The sequence below is a fragment of the Buteo buteo genome, chromosome 1 (genome assembly GCF_964188355.1).
Source record: "Buteo buteo chromosome 1, bButBut1.hap1.1, whole genome shotgun sequence".
NCBI classification, from domain to species: Eukaryota; Metazoa; Chordata; class Aves; order Accipitriformes; family Accipitridae; genus Buteo; species Buteo buteo.
The window spans coordinates 2,943,465-2,959,887 of NC_134171.1; the positions used below are offsets into that span (position 1 = coordinate 2,943,465).

The 16,423-nt window shown below is 43.0% G+C and overlaps 1 protein-coding gene across 3 annotated transcripts in view; it reads left to right on the forward strand.

The window, feature by feature from the left end:
• Nucleotides 1–16,423, forward strand: part of SLC4A11 (solute carrier family 4 member 11) — a 98,154-nt gene that overhangs the window by 39,819 nt on the left and 41,912 nt on the right. For 2 of the 3 annotated variants that reach the window (XM_075044380.1, XM_075044215.1), the window contains exons 4-8: nt 196–242; nt 4,853–5,084; nt 5,733–5,795; nt 6,342–6,423; nt 15,578–15,701. In XM_075044380.1, coding sequence (XP_074900481.1) covers nt 196–242; nt 4,853–5,084; nt 5,733–5,795; nt 6,342–6,423; nt 15,578–15,701 — 548 coding nt within the window. The remainder of the gene's footprint in view (nt 1–195; nt 243–4,852; nt 5,085–5,732; nt 5,796–6,341; nt 6,424–15,577; nt 15,702–16,423) is intronic. The other variant, XM_075044304.1, reaches the window with a different exon arrangement.

The following is a 16,423-nucleotide window of genomic DNA, read 5'->3' on the forward strand; positions in this document are numbered from 1 at the left end:
TGCTCCTACACTTGGTTTACACTTCCAGAATGCAAGATGTTGTAAAAATTGATTCTCTGCTTTTCTCCAGAGATCATTCTCTGCCAAGAAAGTGATACTTCACCTTGTTCTGAGCCTTCTGCTTGGTTCCTGTTGCCTGTCAGGTACCTGCGATAGTACACTCTTCTGATTATTTTATTTTTTTCCTCTTTCCAGCTGAAAGTGAAAGTGCTGGCTGCGTGTTACTGCACACATCAAGGAAGGTAAGTAGGGATGCTGTGTTATCAATTTATTTTTTGATCATCTAGAAGCAGAGAAAAGAATCTTGAAATGCTGGGGGGCGGGTGGGGAGGTGGTTTCTACTGGCCTAAACAGAAGGCATGTTAATGCCTCCCTCCTTGAATTCCTCTGTCTTTCTTTAAACCTAAAAAGCCATGTCCTGCTTGTTCTCCAAACAATTTCTCCGTAATACTGATTTTTCCACTGCTTTTTGTCCCAGACAATTCCTTGACATGTTAATTCATCACTTTCTCTTCTGCAGCTGCCTGCAAAGGGATCCAAACATACACCACAGAGATTCAGGCTGCTGAGCTCCTCTTGAGCCGAAAGCAGAAACACCCAATAGACATTGCTGTGATTTGGTTTCCTGTTTATTCCAGCTAATCAGGTCTGCCTTCACGAGGTTCAGCAAGAGTGAATTCCCTGGAAACATGTAGTCTAGGAGGATGATTAGGAAACAACACTTAGTTTACACTTGCTCCTGAGACCCTAACTCAATAATGATAAGGTGAAAATACAAAAAAACCCTCGTGTAGGCTGTATTACTACAGACCTCTGACTGTGAAAGTACACAGAAAGTATGCAGAGAGGAAATGGGTTGATATTTAATACCACGTGAAGTCTTGGTCTTTGGGGCTGTGAGGCATGGCTCCTAGTACTTTAAGTTGTCTTGACTCTTGCCTCGTCTGCTGGTTGGAGGAGCTGGCTGGCTGCATGAAAACTTGTAGCGTTGCTGATCCTGGTAAACTATGTATTGCAGGCTTCGTTGAAGGTTGTAACTTGGGTTCCTAAGTCTGTGTAACAAAGCTTTGGGGGCTTTTTAGGGAATACCAGAGAGCGCTCTAACTCTGCTTTTCTTTAGACCTCTGAGACAGCTCAAGTCCTGAAAAGGTATTTCGGCAGGCTGAATTAGTAGGGGGATGAAAAATAGTGTGAAGAATAGCTGAATTAGTAGAAGAAACCTTGCCAAAAACAACAACAACAGCAAAAAAAAACACTCAAACCCAAACAAAAAAACCCCAAACCCCAAAACAAACCCAGCACCAACAATAAAAATTAAATGTATCTTGATTTTAAGTCATAGAAGTTAAAATAAGATATTCTGTGCTCAGGAATGGAAATATCTCTGTCAATAGTTTGTCTTGTCTAATACTAATGCCAAGGTTCTCTGAGTTGTAGGCACTTAACTGAAAGTAACCGAAGAACATAATCACTTAAAGTGCAAATTCTAAGCCCAAATGCAGGATCTGCCTCTGATAAGAAATAGTTGGAAGCTGCTAACGCATAAGTGTCTCTTCTATTTTATTTTTCCTTTTTAGAGCTCTAAGATTCCTGCTTTTCTGGCCTATAGTTCATGCTTGAGTATTTTAGTGTGCTGTTGAGCAACAAATACCAGAGAGCTAGCATGCTTTAGCAGGGCTCGAGAAAAGATACTATTGCTATTTTTTTGCCTCCAGGGAGGACGAGTGGAAGTTTTGCACTTCAAATGCAAAGGAAATTGGGACCTGAGTCATGGAGGAGATGGCTTTGAGTGTCTGGGAAGGGGGAGTTGCTAGCAGAAAAATGGTCAGGTCAGAAGCTTTGTCTGGAGATGTTTCCCTGCTAGGTTCTCCCTGTGTCTAGTGGTAGCCTGTAGTTCTTGTGCCCCCCTCAGGAATGCTGGAAGAGCAATCTGTGTCTTGGGCAAGTTGCTATCTGGCATGGCACTTGGTAGGCATAAATAAGGAGAAGCTCCTTGACATGGTTTGAACTATTTAATCACCATCACAGTGTGTTTGAGGGAATTGGCCCAAGTGACCATGGCAAGAGCATAGGTAGAGCTCTGCTCAGGACAACATGCTTCTCAGACACTCCTTCTTGTAAGGTTCTTGCAGTGTCTGTAAGTGGAGGTGGCCTCCAGAGCAGCCACCCAGCAGAGAAATTGTGTTTTGGGCCTTCTTGATGAATGTTCAGAGCTCTTTTTTGTACAGATAGCGTATGACTTTGGCCAAGAGACCTTCTTGAAGTTAGGGGAGGTTGTTTCAATGTGTTTCCCCTTTGGCACAACAGCCTCCGTTCTTGCCACGATGCAATGTGCAGCTTTGCAATCAAGGATACTCAGTGCTATTAAAACAGCTCTTGGGTAGCTGTCTTGGGTTTCTTGCTAAGCAGTTTAGGCATCAAGTTTCCAGCATCAAGTATCCTGGTGTGGCTTGACTATCTAGCTAAAAATATTTGTGAAGGAGCAATCATTAATCTCTCTGGATACCACCAGGTGTCCTGACTGGAACAGTTCTGTTGGAGCTATCTCTGAGGCAGTGCTGTACCAGTGCTTCCACTAATTTGATTTTGGTTTGTCTCAGGGAGTGATGTATTTATATCCTTTCATGGTGGCTAGTTGGCTTGTGATGTTTGATGTGCATATCTTCCCCAATGTTATGGGTGTAATAATAAGGATGGGTATTGCTCCTATTTCCTATGAAGGACCAGGAGGAGAGGAGTAAAACGGGACTGGCATGGAAAATTATTTACCCTAGGCATTGCCTGAAGCCTCTGGCAGAGCTGGAGCTGAATCCTTTTGACTTGCAGTAAGCTGCTGACAGTGCTGTCCTGCCACAACAAACAAATGATGCTGTCATGCACAGCTTGCTGGAGGATCAGTGTTGATGGAGATGTGGGCAGATAATAGTCCTCTTCTGAATGCCTTTGATTCATTTCTGCTGTCCCTCAGCTATCCCTCAACTTTCTGTTTCTGGTGGCTTTTGTCATGCATGGGAGAAGTTGGTGATACGAAGCCACTCTTGCTGTTTTGAAAGCTCCTCAGCACTGATGCTCCTAACCTTCCTCATGCCGCCCTGGGTACCTCCTCTGCCATCCACCTTGTTAAATCATGTGGAGGTCATTTGGCCTCTTTGCTGTTTGAACCTACATCCTAGGTTGGACTCTGAATGCCAGACAAGCTAGAATGAGTTATTTTTGGGAGGCGGTTGCTGGTCATCCGGTGACCCCATGAACACCAGTGTTACAGATGGTGATAGGTGTTTTAACCTGCTCTCATGCAGTGATAATCTGAGACTGACTTGGCCGCTTGCAGTTATGTGGTCTCTTTTAGGTGGAGTTGTGATGTAGTTGTGTCACTGTCTCCTCTCCTAAGAGCAGATGGCAACAAAGCCTTTGGGGTGGGAGCTGAAATCCTTCAGAGGATCCTCCCTCTCAAGGATTCTATGTAAGAAGTGATTGATGCGAAGTAAAACAGTGCTAATTGCAATGGATGTGTACTGACAACTTGATAGTTGCTGTGATAATTACAGTAATTAGTGAGATACTAGCATTTTTTCCCTGTGTCTAGGCTATAAATGGAAAGCGTAGAGAGGGTACGTGTGAGAGGAGGGTATCCATGACTCAGGCTCTGGGGTGGTCCCGTAATTTGGGGGAGAATGTGCCAAGGTCCTGGTTGTGGAGGTAACTTGGTGTCAGACTTGTAAAGCAATTCAGAGCTTGATTCTTACTGAGCTTAAGGGGAACTGAGGCTTTAAATGTATCTTGACAATCTGGTCGTCAACATGCATTCAAGCCTGGCTGGTTTCCCATCGGAAGGAAGATCCATATAACAAAGTGCGGTTCCCATTTCCTCACTCAATCTTAAGCTGTTGAAGGAGAGGACAGGACTGTCAGTCCTTGACTGGTACTGTGAGTGCTAACTCTGTGTGTGGATTTCCAAGGACTGTGAAATGGGAACAATGCATTTGGAGTTTGATCCCTCAATTAACAAACGTCACAGCTGACAAATACAGAAAGGAGTTGAGGTTCTGTAATACAGCATGGCTGTTTCTTCCATCTCAAGGCCAACAAGTCTGGGACAGCAGAGGAAACCACCAGATAGCTGAGACAGTTTCAGCTGCTGCTGGTTTGTTTTGTTGTTTGGGGTTTTTTTGTTTGTTTGTTTTTTAATTGATTCAAAGCTTAATGTTATGCACAAAGGAATAAAACTTCAGTGGGAGTGGGAACAATAGAAATTTAGGAAGTGTTAAAAACGGTGATGGGCTGGATGGCATTCCCCATCTCCCACTTCAAGCTCCCTGACTGGGAGCACTGGGGAGAGATGGTTCTGGGTTTGAGAACAACTGCGTTAGGTTGCACCAAGATGCATACCGGTAACTTTTCATGCTGTTGAGAACAGAGTCCACTTCTTCCAAATAACTTTTCCCATGTTTCTGCAAACTTCTTGAACTATTTAAACCTGAGGAGGATTTTAAACGCTACCTTAAGAATTTTGTTTTTAGGCTAGCTTATGTACTTTAACCTAGGTAAAAGACCTAATTTTTTAAAATTCTGCTTTCTATGGCAGGGTATATATATGGTGCATAGGCATTCACCTATAAGCACTCTGTTAGGATAAGCCTTGAAAATGCAAACCTTCAATGCATTAATGTGTAATGCATAAAACTCCTTTTCTTCTACAATGTGATCTGAATGGTCAAAGTGATTCCAGAGTCACTGGTTGGGTGGCAGTAAGTAACCTCTGCAAAACTGCTCGTGAACTACACAGATCCAAGACCTTTGCCGTTAGGTATTGCATATAGCTGTCTAATGCTCTGACCTCTTCTTAACACAGTACCTGAAATTAAAGAATTTTGAGGAGGAAGTCAGAGCCCACCGAGACCTGGATGGGTTCTTGGCCAGAGCCAGCATCATCCTTGATGAAACAGCCACTTCCTTGGACGATGTTCTTCGAGAGATGTTGAAACACTTTGCTGAAGATCCTGAGAACATGGAGCCAAGCTGCAACTTTGAAAAAATCATGAGCACTTTATTCACGGATTCAGGGACCCCACGAGAAGGGAACGGTAATCAACTCTTGATTTGCTTTTGCCTGCGGGTTACTGTTAAGTTGTTAGCCTTTCCATTGGTGGTGTGTTGAACACTCACTACTGCATGGTCTCCAGACTTGCATGTTGCATGTGACACTAGGGGTTTATTTTTCCATGTCACTCAGACTGAAGGGGTCTCATGTCTCGAGGATTTTTATGTTTTTGTGGAGTCTTGCCCCTATTTCATTAAGATGACACATAGCGGTGTTCTCTGGGGTAAGAATTCTACAGCACTGGAATGTCTTGTCTGTTTGGACCCCTTAGGCGTGCTTGTCCTCAGACAAGCGTCCGATGCTCTTCAGCAGAGGCACACTTGCTGGTGTCTCTTCAGAAATGGCTCCTTAGCCTTGTGATTCTGCATCTGAATTCACATAGGCTGGGGAATTTTGCCAGCTTTGGCTGAGTACTTGGTTGGGGAGGGCTGAGCCTTTGCATTGCTCCCAGCCTACTGGAAGGGCTGAGAGGCGCTTTGTTTTTCTCCAGAAACTCAACTAGGGCAGCCCTAGCCAACGTTGTTGGCTCACGTGTCACCTTAAGCTATCAACAAATGTCGTAGCGTAGTCTAAAACACTACCTTGTAGCCCAAGATGTAAAGAAGCTTAACTAAGCATTGTTTCTCTGTAGGCACCCATGATGTTTCAGAGTCAACAGGAATGAATATACAAACATGTACATCGCACCTCAAATGTAACTGTCACAGCCTGAGTGAATTTGTTTAACAGATATGTCAAGTCCTGAGCATGTAGTAAGCATGTTCATGCTTTGGTTACTTCTTGCTACCTATCTTAGAGCTTTGCATTTATAATCCCTTTAATTTAGGCTTTCTGCCAATAAAGAAAAATTAAGCAGTGCCATAAAATAATGAGAACAGTAATTAGGAAGAGGGGGAGAGAGGGCAGGGGATTCAGAAGGCGATGCCTCTTCCAGTCCTGTCTCTCTGTGTGTGTGTGAGTAATGCTAATCTAATAACCTAATATTGCAGTAGGTTGATGTTGGGAGGAGAAAACAGCTGCCTTTCCGAGCTGTGAATAGTTTAAAGACAGAATTCAAAAGCATCAGAACAAATGTTTCCATCTTTCTCTGTTGTCACCCCCCACCCTTGCATCAATCCACTGTGCAGATAAATAAGTATGCTTGGTATTAGTAGTCGGCTTCCATTTGAAAGCAAATATTATTTGCAGTTGCAAACCAAGCATGGACAGCCTGTAATGTTTCCCTCTCTTCTTTTCCTAGTTCATCTCTTATCAGACACAATTCAAGGGGTCACAGCGACAGTCACAGGGGTGCAGTATCAGCAGTCCTGGCTCTGTATCATGTAAGTACCTGGGTTAGATATGAGCAGCCAGTGGATTCTGCTAAACTCGTAACTTTTCCTGCTTCTGGGAAGAATAGCAGTTCAGAATGTGCCCTTGTAAGTCAAGATGGTGATGCCCTCTCCATCCATCCTGGCCTATGGGATCTTAGCCTCAGCATTGGGCTATTCTTTTTTGCAAATGAACAAGCAGTGACTGCAGTCTCTACAGGTCATTAAACTCTTGGATGCTATCAAAATCTGGTGTTAACAAGCTAAGAATGCTGAAAAAAATCTGAGCCAGAAAATGCAAATTACTGAGAAATGTTCACGAGAGGAACTTCTGAAAGGGACAAGCAAACTGGTTCATGGACTACGGTGCCTGCCAAAGTCTGGGAACTTGTACCAAAAGATTTCTTTGAAAACATCTAAATTTTGTAGCTGAAAAACGAAGTCAAATTCTGACACTATTTAGACACCGATTACTTTGGCTGATAATTAATTCAGATGCTGATTAATTGTCAACACTGTTAAACACTGGAGCAGACACTTAAGACAGTAAAGACTCTGTCACCTGGGATTTATGAGACATGGTGGCTTCACCCCAGCTTCTACTTGACCAAAACTGGGTTTTGAAATTATTGTCTCAAAGTCAAGCATGTTGGGTGATCCAAGCTGTCCCTTCACAGAGGAAGGCCAGAGCCTGAGTCACTGAGCCAACCAGAGCAATGTGATTTGACTGTTGTCTGTTCCCTTATGCATATGCAGTCTCTAAGTCAAGTTGTCAAGAAATATGTTAATTCCCAGAGAAATTACTAGGGTATGTGGGATAGTTGCCTAAAGGCTTGGGGAGCGCATGCACATATTTTAGCCTTCACAGGCAGTTTGCTAGGACGACTGTCACAATAGCTTTCCTTCTGCTAGCAGTTCTTTTCTCCTACCCTCTGCTTACGGCTGGAAAAAATGTGGAGTATTCTGCCTTGGAAACAGATGATTTAAAACAAAAACCAAAAAAACCCCAAACCCCACAAACAAAAAAAAAAACCACCAACAAAAATTCCCACCTCCTTTTTAATCTCTTGTGAAAGAGAGGGATGTGGTCTTTATGTAAAAACGTAACTATTGCCTATCAGGGCTCTGTTCCGTCAAGTGAACTGGATAATGTCTGTGCTGCATGTGCTAATGTCAGCTCTAGTCTTACACCTGGCATGTACAGAGCAGCTTGCACAAAGAAGAAAATGAGTTTATACAGTAAAATGGTCTTTCTGCGCTGATCAACCAAGAGGGCTTTTGAGCAGTTTTCTCCTCTTTGGATGCCATAGGTAGCACAGGGGCAGTAAGGATATGTACATCCTACTCTAGGAAAGGTAGAGGGGGGGAGTTTCTACCGTTGCATGTGACGTGGCTCTGTGGAGGGCTTTGGAGACCGTTGACTTATCAAACCATTTCTAGAGTTCATGATATAAATGCTGTGATTATGTACACGAAACTGAAAAGGGTACGTTTAGCCTTTCTGTAGAAAGCGTGCCAAGGCTTTAAATGCATCCATGTGAGTAATACTAGCTTCCACGACAAGACATGATTTGAAAAATAAGCTTACAAGCCTGAAGGTGTCTTGTGTAAAACTTTCCTTGTTTCTTCCTTTCATTACTCTGAAGAGGGAGAAGAAAGTGGTGGGAAAGTAGTGATGAGTTATTAACTATAATTATCTAATTATTGCACTGTATTTCTTCTGTAGCTATTGTGCAACAGATTGTGAACCATATTTTTAGATCTTACATTTTTCTTGAAGTCAGATTGCAAAACAACTTCCAAAACTCTGAAGTAAAAGGAATTTGTTGATGAAAAAGTTTTCCATGTGAGTGGGAAGAACCTTTAAGATATCTGCTGTTCTTAATCCTTGCATTTAATCTATACACTTTGTAAATTTTAAATTAACACTGCTGGGTTTTGTGCACGTTAACTAACTCTTTATTCCTAGTGGATGAAATAAGCTTAAGTATCATGGTAGGATTATATTAATGAGGAAGAGCAGCTCAGAGATATGGTTTTGGTAGTGTTGCTTCTGCATTGATTTTGAGGGGAAGTATTAAAGCTGAAATTAGCTTAGAGTCGGAAAGAAGAATCTTGTGTAGGATTTTCACTGTGTTGTGGAGAGCCTGGCTGCAGAATAGCATTCCTAATGGACACAAAAATTTGGTTCTCTATTCTGTGCTGGAGAGAGGGCTGCTCTTTATATGATTTATCCTCAGTGGGAAAGGCAGTGGGGAAAACCTAGGGTTGAAATAGCTATTCTGTTTCTGTGGGAATTGGTGCTTTCCTGACAGTTCCAGGTCTATTGAACTGCCAGCAAGGTCGGATGTACCATATGGATCTGGGCTATAGTCACATGACAGAACAAACCATTGAGGAACTGAAGATATCAAGGTTTGAATGTTCCACTGAAGTCTAGGAAAACAACTGGCTTTTCTGATTCACAACAGGCTTTAGGGCTTTTTTTGACAAGAATGACCAAAACCTGATCTTGCTGAAGCCATGCCAGGGTACCTAAGCTTATGGAAACCTTGAGACTCCCTCGTTAAAATTCTGCGTAGCTGAGAGCAGCACAGTACTGCATGCCCCACTAACCAGGAGTCTTCAGCTCTAGAAGAATGAAGGTTGCTAGGTATTTCTGTACGTGATGGCTTTCTAACTAGAAAGCAAATCTTCAGAGTTACAGATTAGCTTCATTAGTCAAGGACACGATCTCATACCTTAGAAACCATGGACACAACTCTTTCTTTCTCCTATTCATAGCACTTGCCAGAACAACAAGACACAAACTGGCATGGAGATCTCTTGCTACTTTACTGTGAAGCTGCTAGTTGATTGTTCGTTAAAGAACTTTGGGATGAGGGATAGCCAGACCTGTCCCAGAATGGGGACTGCTGAACTGCTATCCTCAGACTTGCTCAGTTATTTAGCAGGAGGAAGTTCTGCTGTTAGTAGGAGCTTGGGAAGGTACTTTGGTACCCCTCCAGCATGCAATGACTGCAGCAGGTAGATGTACTGCCAGGAGGGTGCTGAGGGCCCCATGAACCACCCAGACCTACCATGACCCACAGCCTGGAGGGGGTAAACTGGATGCTTTGCATGCCTGGATCAGCAAGAGGTGGGGAAGAAGCCCCTGTGAGAGCTATTGGGTTTGGTGTTGCGCAGTTTTGGGGCTCAAAAGCCCAAGGCAAGCTCACCCACTTATCCAATGGAGAGTATATGGAGAAGTGGCTCTCGTCACAAGCCAAGTCCTATCACACCCAGTTGCTTCCTTTACTCCCTGACAAATAGAGATGCAAATGCCTATTTTTTAATTTAATTTTTTTTTTCCTTTGGAGTGAAGGATACCTAATGCTAAGGATGTTAAAGTAACTGTGGTGGATCTCTTTTCTTGATGTCCTCCTAGGAGGAACACCAGCTGTGGGGGTTATTTGAACAAATGCTCCCTGAGCTGAATGGAATTCCCCAGGCATCACAACTTCCAGGCTATGTTCTTCTTGCCAGGAGATAGATATAATTGCTTTCTTCCAGAGCTGAATCCTTAGAAAAACATGAAAGCAAGCTGCTTCATAGTCTGGATTGTGTTGTTGAAGAGCCATTTCCTTTGGCTGCATTGATAAGGCACATGGATTGGTGAAGGACATATTTTCAGTGCATTCAACTGATTTGCTAAAGCTGTTTTAACAGGCAAAGCAGAGGAAAAAAGCCTCTCTGCAAGCAGAGTGGTTTAGTGGTCTGTGTGCTCTGTGTTTCTATAAAATAACTTACTCTTGATATAGCGTGTCATTGCAATGATTCCTGTGAAGGAGTTTAACTCAGAAAAATCCAGGTAGCCTTTCAAAAACAGGTATTGTGAGGTTATTTTTGGATATCAAACAAGACTGCCATTCAAATAGAGGAAAGTTTAAGAGTAGTAACTTCTCGGATTAATTCTGTAACTGATGGTTTTGTGAAACGTGTTACTAATGGTTCTCTCAAAAATAATGCAAAGCCTATTTCAATGTTCAAGGATTTGTCTGGACCCAGGGGTTTGTGGGTCTATAGAAGAGCTGCGTTGCTTCTGATTTAGCTGTTGAATAGATTTCAAATAGACATGCTTCAGTTACTGTGTATTCCTCAGAATATTGCCCCTTCTTTCAAAGAGCAAAATGGGATGCTATGGGAAATTAAACAGTTCAACTGTTTAAAACAAATATTATCCTTTAGAGGAATGGTTACAAGATTTGGAGTCTCGTAAACAAGAGCCTCTTCTCCAAAACTTACAACCATCATCTCTCAAGTGTTCTTTGTGTTTGAAGAACTGATTAATTTTAAGTGCCTAGCCACCCTTGTTGGACTGTCCTGGGTTATGCTGGAGAGCTGAAACTCTTGCAGGTGCTGTGTTATGAAAAGGAGTTCTCAAATTCAAACCCTTTATTAGGAATTCGGGTCCCAGAGGGGATCTGTTGGAGAGAAGGATGACTCATTTCAGTGCCTGCAGCATGTGTACAGGGAGGAGGAGATGTCTCCTGATGCATTGACCTGTAAGAAATACTTTCCCCTGGAGAAATAAGTAGCTAGAGAGGATGGGTCTTCCTGGAGCCCAGCAAAATGTGCTTACCGGTCCAAAATGATATCCAGCTTGGAGCAACTTTATTGCTGAAACAAGCCTGTGCCAAGCTGTGGGTGAGCTGCCTTGCTGGTCACAGCTTCATTCCTCACTTGCAAATTCTGGTTTCTGAAAGCTTGTGCCTGGAGCTGCTCTGCAGAGGAAGATTTATTTGCAGTGGATGAGAACAAGAAGTGTCATTGTTCAGAATCGGGACAGGAAAAGGCTGGCTAGCTGATTACCTCTGCTGGGCACTTTTTCTTACTGCAGGGGATAATTTGTTTCTGAATTAACTTCCTTTCTTGCCCTGTTTAAAGAGGGTTTCTGTTTCTCTTGGGTCTCCATAGTTTGACCCTTTTTATGATTTGGTTGAGAAATGTGTTATTACTCTGATAACATCTTGGGTGTGGGGCAGACCTGCGGCGTGTGTGACTCGGTATATCAGTGATTCTGGTGGAGCGTTGCCAGTTCTCGCCATCAGTGCCACACTCAACGCTGCTAGATACGCAGCCTGGAAAGAGGAGGACAGCGAAGCAGGAATGTGTGCTATAATTTAAATGCCCTTGTTATGAGCTCAATTATTGGAGGATCAAGATAAAATTGCTGAGAACACAACCTGGCATCTCATTAAATCACAACCCAACATTTCCTTGTGTGACTAATACTGGGTGAAAATAGATTTTTCAGCTTTCTGGCCAAACCAAAGGAGAATCAAATTTAGCTCAACCCAAAGCAAGAGGGAACTTGGAGGCTTTGGCCAAACCAGACTTGATTTAGAGTCAGCTGAAAATGCCTTGCTAATTCTCAGTTTTTTGGGGACTTTGGCTATTTACCCTTCAGAATTTTTTTCTTAGTGGGAATTTACTTAAGTGCTAATTGAAAAAAGTTACTTCATTTTGAAAGTGACTCTCTTCTTGGCCTGAACTATGCTGAGTATTACCTGCAGTCTTGTATAACTTGGGATTTCTCCACATGAACCAAATAACTTTTTTGTCCTTTACAAATATTTGCACAAGTCTAATAGGGACTGCAGTTTTGGTTTATATTATATTTCTATCTGGGTTCTGGAGTTAAAAATGGGAGCTGTAAGTTCTACACCAGGGAATAGGATTTGAGTCAGCTAAATAGTGGCTTGAATTTGAAGGAAAGCTTGAGAAGCTGAATGATGCGTGGGCAGAAGTGACTTGGCCTTGCACTAAAAGTACTGAGACACCATTCCCCCCCGCCCCCCCCCCCCCCAAAAAAAAAAAAAAAAAGATATAACAGAGCGAGACCAGGCTCAGTGCAGGTGCCTTTGTGCAGAATGCACCCTCCCTGTTTCTCCCCTTCATGCGGCAATGCTCGGGTGCATCAGACCTTCTCTGTGGCACCTGTTTAATCTGGTTTTACTCTGGTTTACCCTCACTAAACCAACTCAGCCTGATTTGTAAGGGTATTATTGACTTAAATTGTGTCCATACGTTGACCTAAACAATGTTGGAAATTCTTCAGTGGTCCACTCTTGGTTTTACTGGTATGAGTGATACTGGGATTCAGATGCACATGTCAGTGTCAACAGAGCTCTTTACAGAAGAGTTGGAAGAAACTGTCTCACAGGTGTGAGAAGGCTCAAACTCTAGTACTGTGGATAAAACTAATTTGGATAAAAATGGGTAATGATGACAGTGGGTTTCTTGGTGTCTTGTGAATGTGCTCAGTTTTGCTAAATCTTCCAGTACCACTTAAGCGCTGCGAGATTCTCATGTTGCACGCTTTCCCGGTCCCTCAAAGTAAGGAAACAGTGGACTCCTGATTTAAAGAACCACAAGGTTTTGGTGTGGCTGCCAGGAAAACCAGCTTGTATGTGACAGCTATCCAATAACAAAGAGCAGCCTTTTAGAGTCAAATTTTCCCCTCCATACCCCGCTCAAGGAGCTCTTGATCTGAAGTGATGTAGCCCTATGGATTGGCACTGTTGGCAGGACAGTCATCTCTGGAAAGCACAGCCTTAGAGGCAAGCTACTGGAGTTGAAACATAACCCTGTCCCTTCAGGGAGAAAGCTAGTTACAGAAGAACAACTGGCTTGGTTAATTATTGCACTATATAATAGATTTTTCCAAATGATTTGCTGTATTGCAACATGACTTCATGTATTGTAGCTAGGGGAGCAGAGTTCTTGCACACTGGCTTTCCTGCCTTGGGTAGGAGCATATTGAAATTCTGGTTTTTGTGAGGTTTCGATTCTTGGATTTATTCAAATGGGGTGGGAGCAGGCAAGCAGGTACTGCTGAGCAGCACTGCTGAGAGGGAGATGGCTTGTAACTTGTACCTCCACAACATGTACAAACTTATGTTCACGTGTATGCTTTAGTGTCCTGCCCCACTTCAGACATCAAGGTGTGTACTGGTGTGATCAGCCCTTGCCTCGTAATTAGTCTTCTCTGGCCATACTTTGTACTTCAGTAGTTTCTTGCTGGGTCAGGTACTGCTTGATAGACGTGGTTGGAAAGGGATGATGTCTGGAAAGTGTTAGTACAGCTCTGTGAGCTGTAGGTATCTGATATCTGCTTCTGGCCATCTCTGGAATAGAAATGATGTTCAAAATGCCCAGAAAGCCTTCCTTTTCAAAACGAATTAATTGATGAGCTCAACAGCTGAGGTATGAAAATACTGAGAACAGAGCTCAAAATAAGGGTCCTCCTTGCTATAATGGTGCATTAACCAGTCACTGTTGCTGACCAGTTCAGGTGGATGAAGGTGAGAGAACTGAAGGTGTTGGACTACTTGAAGGTTCCACTGTTAGTCTAAAGCCCAGAGGTTGTGTATCTTCCCCATTGATATGTTGATCTATAACACAAGGAGACTTGTACGCTGTCCAGCCACAGCGGGATTGCTACTGAGGGTTTTGATTTGCTTGTGAAAACCAGTGTTCTCTGTGGTCATTTGATCCCTTTGGAGGGAAGGACGAGGGTTGTTGCAGACCCAAACCATGGGTTTAATTGAAAAGATAGCTTGCACTCTATTTTCAGTTACTTTAGAAGAGATTTATTCCTAACCTTAGGACCTGCCGTGATCTTTCTCCCCGTCAAAGCTGACTCAAGTAGAAAAAGGACAAGAGGCTGTGGTGGAGGGGAGCTAGGAAATAAATGGAATACTGTCATCTTACTCATGACCTATATTTTTCTAATTAAGCTATTTGGTTGCTCTCAGACTTGTGCCTTTGTCAGATTAATTTGTGTAAGTAGGCTGCTTCCAATCTGTGATCAGGAAGTCAAACTCAATAAGAAAATACTTGGTGGTGTGATTTTTGTATGCAAGTTATTAAGAACTTGATAGAAAACATTATGTGCTCCTGACTAGTACATCTGTAGCCAAAGATCTTCAGGAACCATTACTGGAACAACCTTTGGGGTGTGAGAATGCATCTTAAAAGGAAAGAAATGGGCTAGGATTATGAAAGAGGAGTTAAAGGAGCGATGAATCCTCCTATTACAGAGGACTGTGGTAGGTGCTTGCTAGATGAATAAAAGAGAGCAAGTAATCAAAGTGACTTTGAACCAGGAAAAAAAGGGGGGAGAAAAAAAAAAATCACTGAGGTAGGAAAACACGCTTCCCTACCTCTTTCAGTGTCAATAGGCAAACCCTGTGTACATATTTCACCAGCGCTTGTCAGAAGACTCAAGTAGTAAGTGGCTTTAATGGGAACAGGAGAGCTGCCATCCAGGCTGGTGTTAGCCTCCTCCTGTCACTGCACCAAGCCACTTTGCTGTTTTTGCAGTTTCCCAGCAGGAAAAATGATGGCTACCCAGATCACAGCTCTGTTTAAATATCCCAGGATAGAGACAGAACTGGTCTTTCATGGCATCCAAAGATGATCTCTGTGTTTATTTCAAACAACTTGTTATGGGAGTCCAACAGCCATCACGTGCCCAGCAGGGCTGGCTGGATTGCAGCCAAGGATTTCCCTCTGAGCAGTAATTCTGCCTGCTACAGCCTCTGTAGATCTTGAGCAAGGAGGTCAGCTTGGTTTCTATAACACACCTGTACCAGAAAAGGGAAAAAATAACAGCTGGGAGCAAATAGGGAAAGCCATTCAAAGAGAGAGATCTGCCCAAGGCAAAAGTCGAAATATGTTGGTTTGGCACCTTGCCTTAATGTTTCCAGAAGCACTTTGGGAGATCAGGTGAAATGAAATGAACTGCTCTCCAATAATGGTGCTCTTTTTCTAAGAGGGTTTTTTTGTAGAAGCTTCTGTAGTGGTGTAAGTGCTAGGTATGTTACCAGGTAATCAAAAGAGTGCTATTAAAAAGCAGATGGGGGAATAGGGAGAATACACCTTGAAATCTTTAAAGTTATTTCCCATAAAAACATGGGTGTCAAATTCTACAAAAGAGTTAGCAGAACTGGGCTAATGGCAACTTAAAGTCACTGTTTAAGACTTCAGAAGTGACCCTTTCATAACCAACAACATTTTGTGTGTCTTTAAGTTGAAATGTGTGTTTATAAACCTTTTGCACCAGGAGAGAGCATGCCATGTGTCACAACACCAAGTATAACATTGCCATCTTCCTTGACAGTTGCACTATAAAGTCTCTTCAGCGACGTCATGTTTGCATCAGCCGCCTGGAGAGGCCTCAGAATTGGGGCGAAAACTCCTGCGAAGTCAGATTTGTGATACTAGTCCTGGCTCCTCCTAAAATGGTGAGTATTGTGTTCTTGTTTGCCCTGGTGCTTCAGAGGGTTCTCCCAAGATCGCTTTCCCTTGGTCGTCTTCTAGGGTTAATAACAACATTTTATTTTTAAAACACAAGGGGATGTGAAAAGGATGTCTTCTCAGCAGTTGTCAAGATGGTTTATACTAACAGCGTCTGTGAGGGGTAGATTAGTCAGCTGTGTCCTCATTTCATACTGGAGAATGGCCTCTAGCCTGACTAGGAGGAGAACGCTGCAGATCAAGTGTGTCTGTAGTCCCCATAGGATTTTTTTCTAGAGCTACAGCTATGATGTGTGTATTACTCCACAGATTTCCCCCTGTGCATCTTTACAAGTTCAGCTACTATTTTTCGAGGCAAGGAACGCTGTTCCTGGTTAAAGCCATGCTTGTGAAGGGCTCTTGTTAGTCTGCAGCTGATGCCCCACTGTAAAGGTCTGGGTTGCTTCCCAGCAAACTCTTGATGGGACTGATAGTTACACTGCAGATGTGGTTGCAGCAGTTGTAGATGGACTGAGGTAACTAAGAAGACGACGTAGTTTTGTAAGCTCTGTTGCAGTATGGGCGAGACTATTTGGGAGCTGGGGTGCTTGTAAGGTCAGACTGTCCCGAGGTCCTTTGGGATGTGTTTTCATAGCTTTTGGCACTTGAAGCAGCAAGGTTACAATTGCTCAACTGTACTTAATGGTTCTTCGGTGTAGACAAGGCCAAC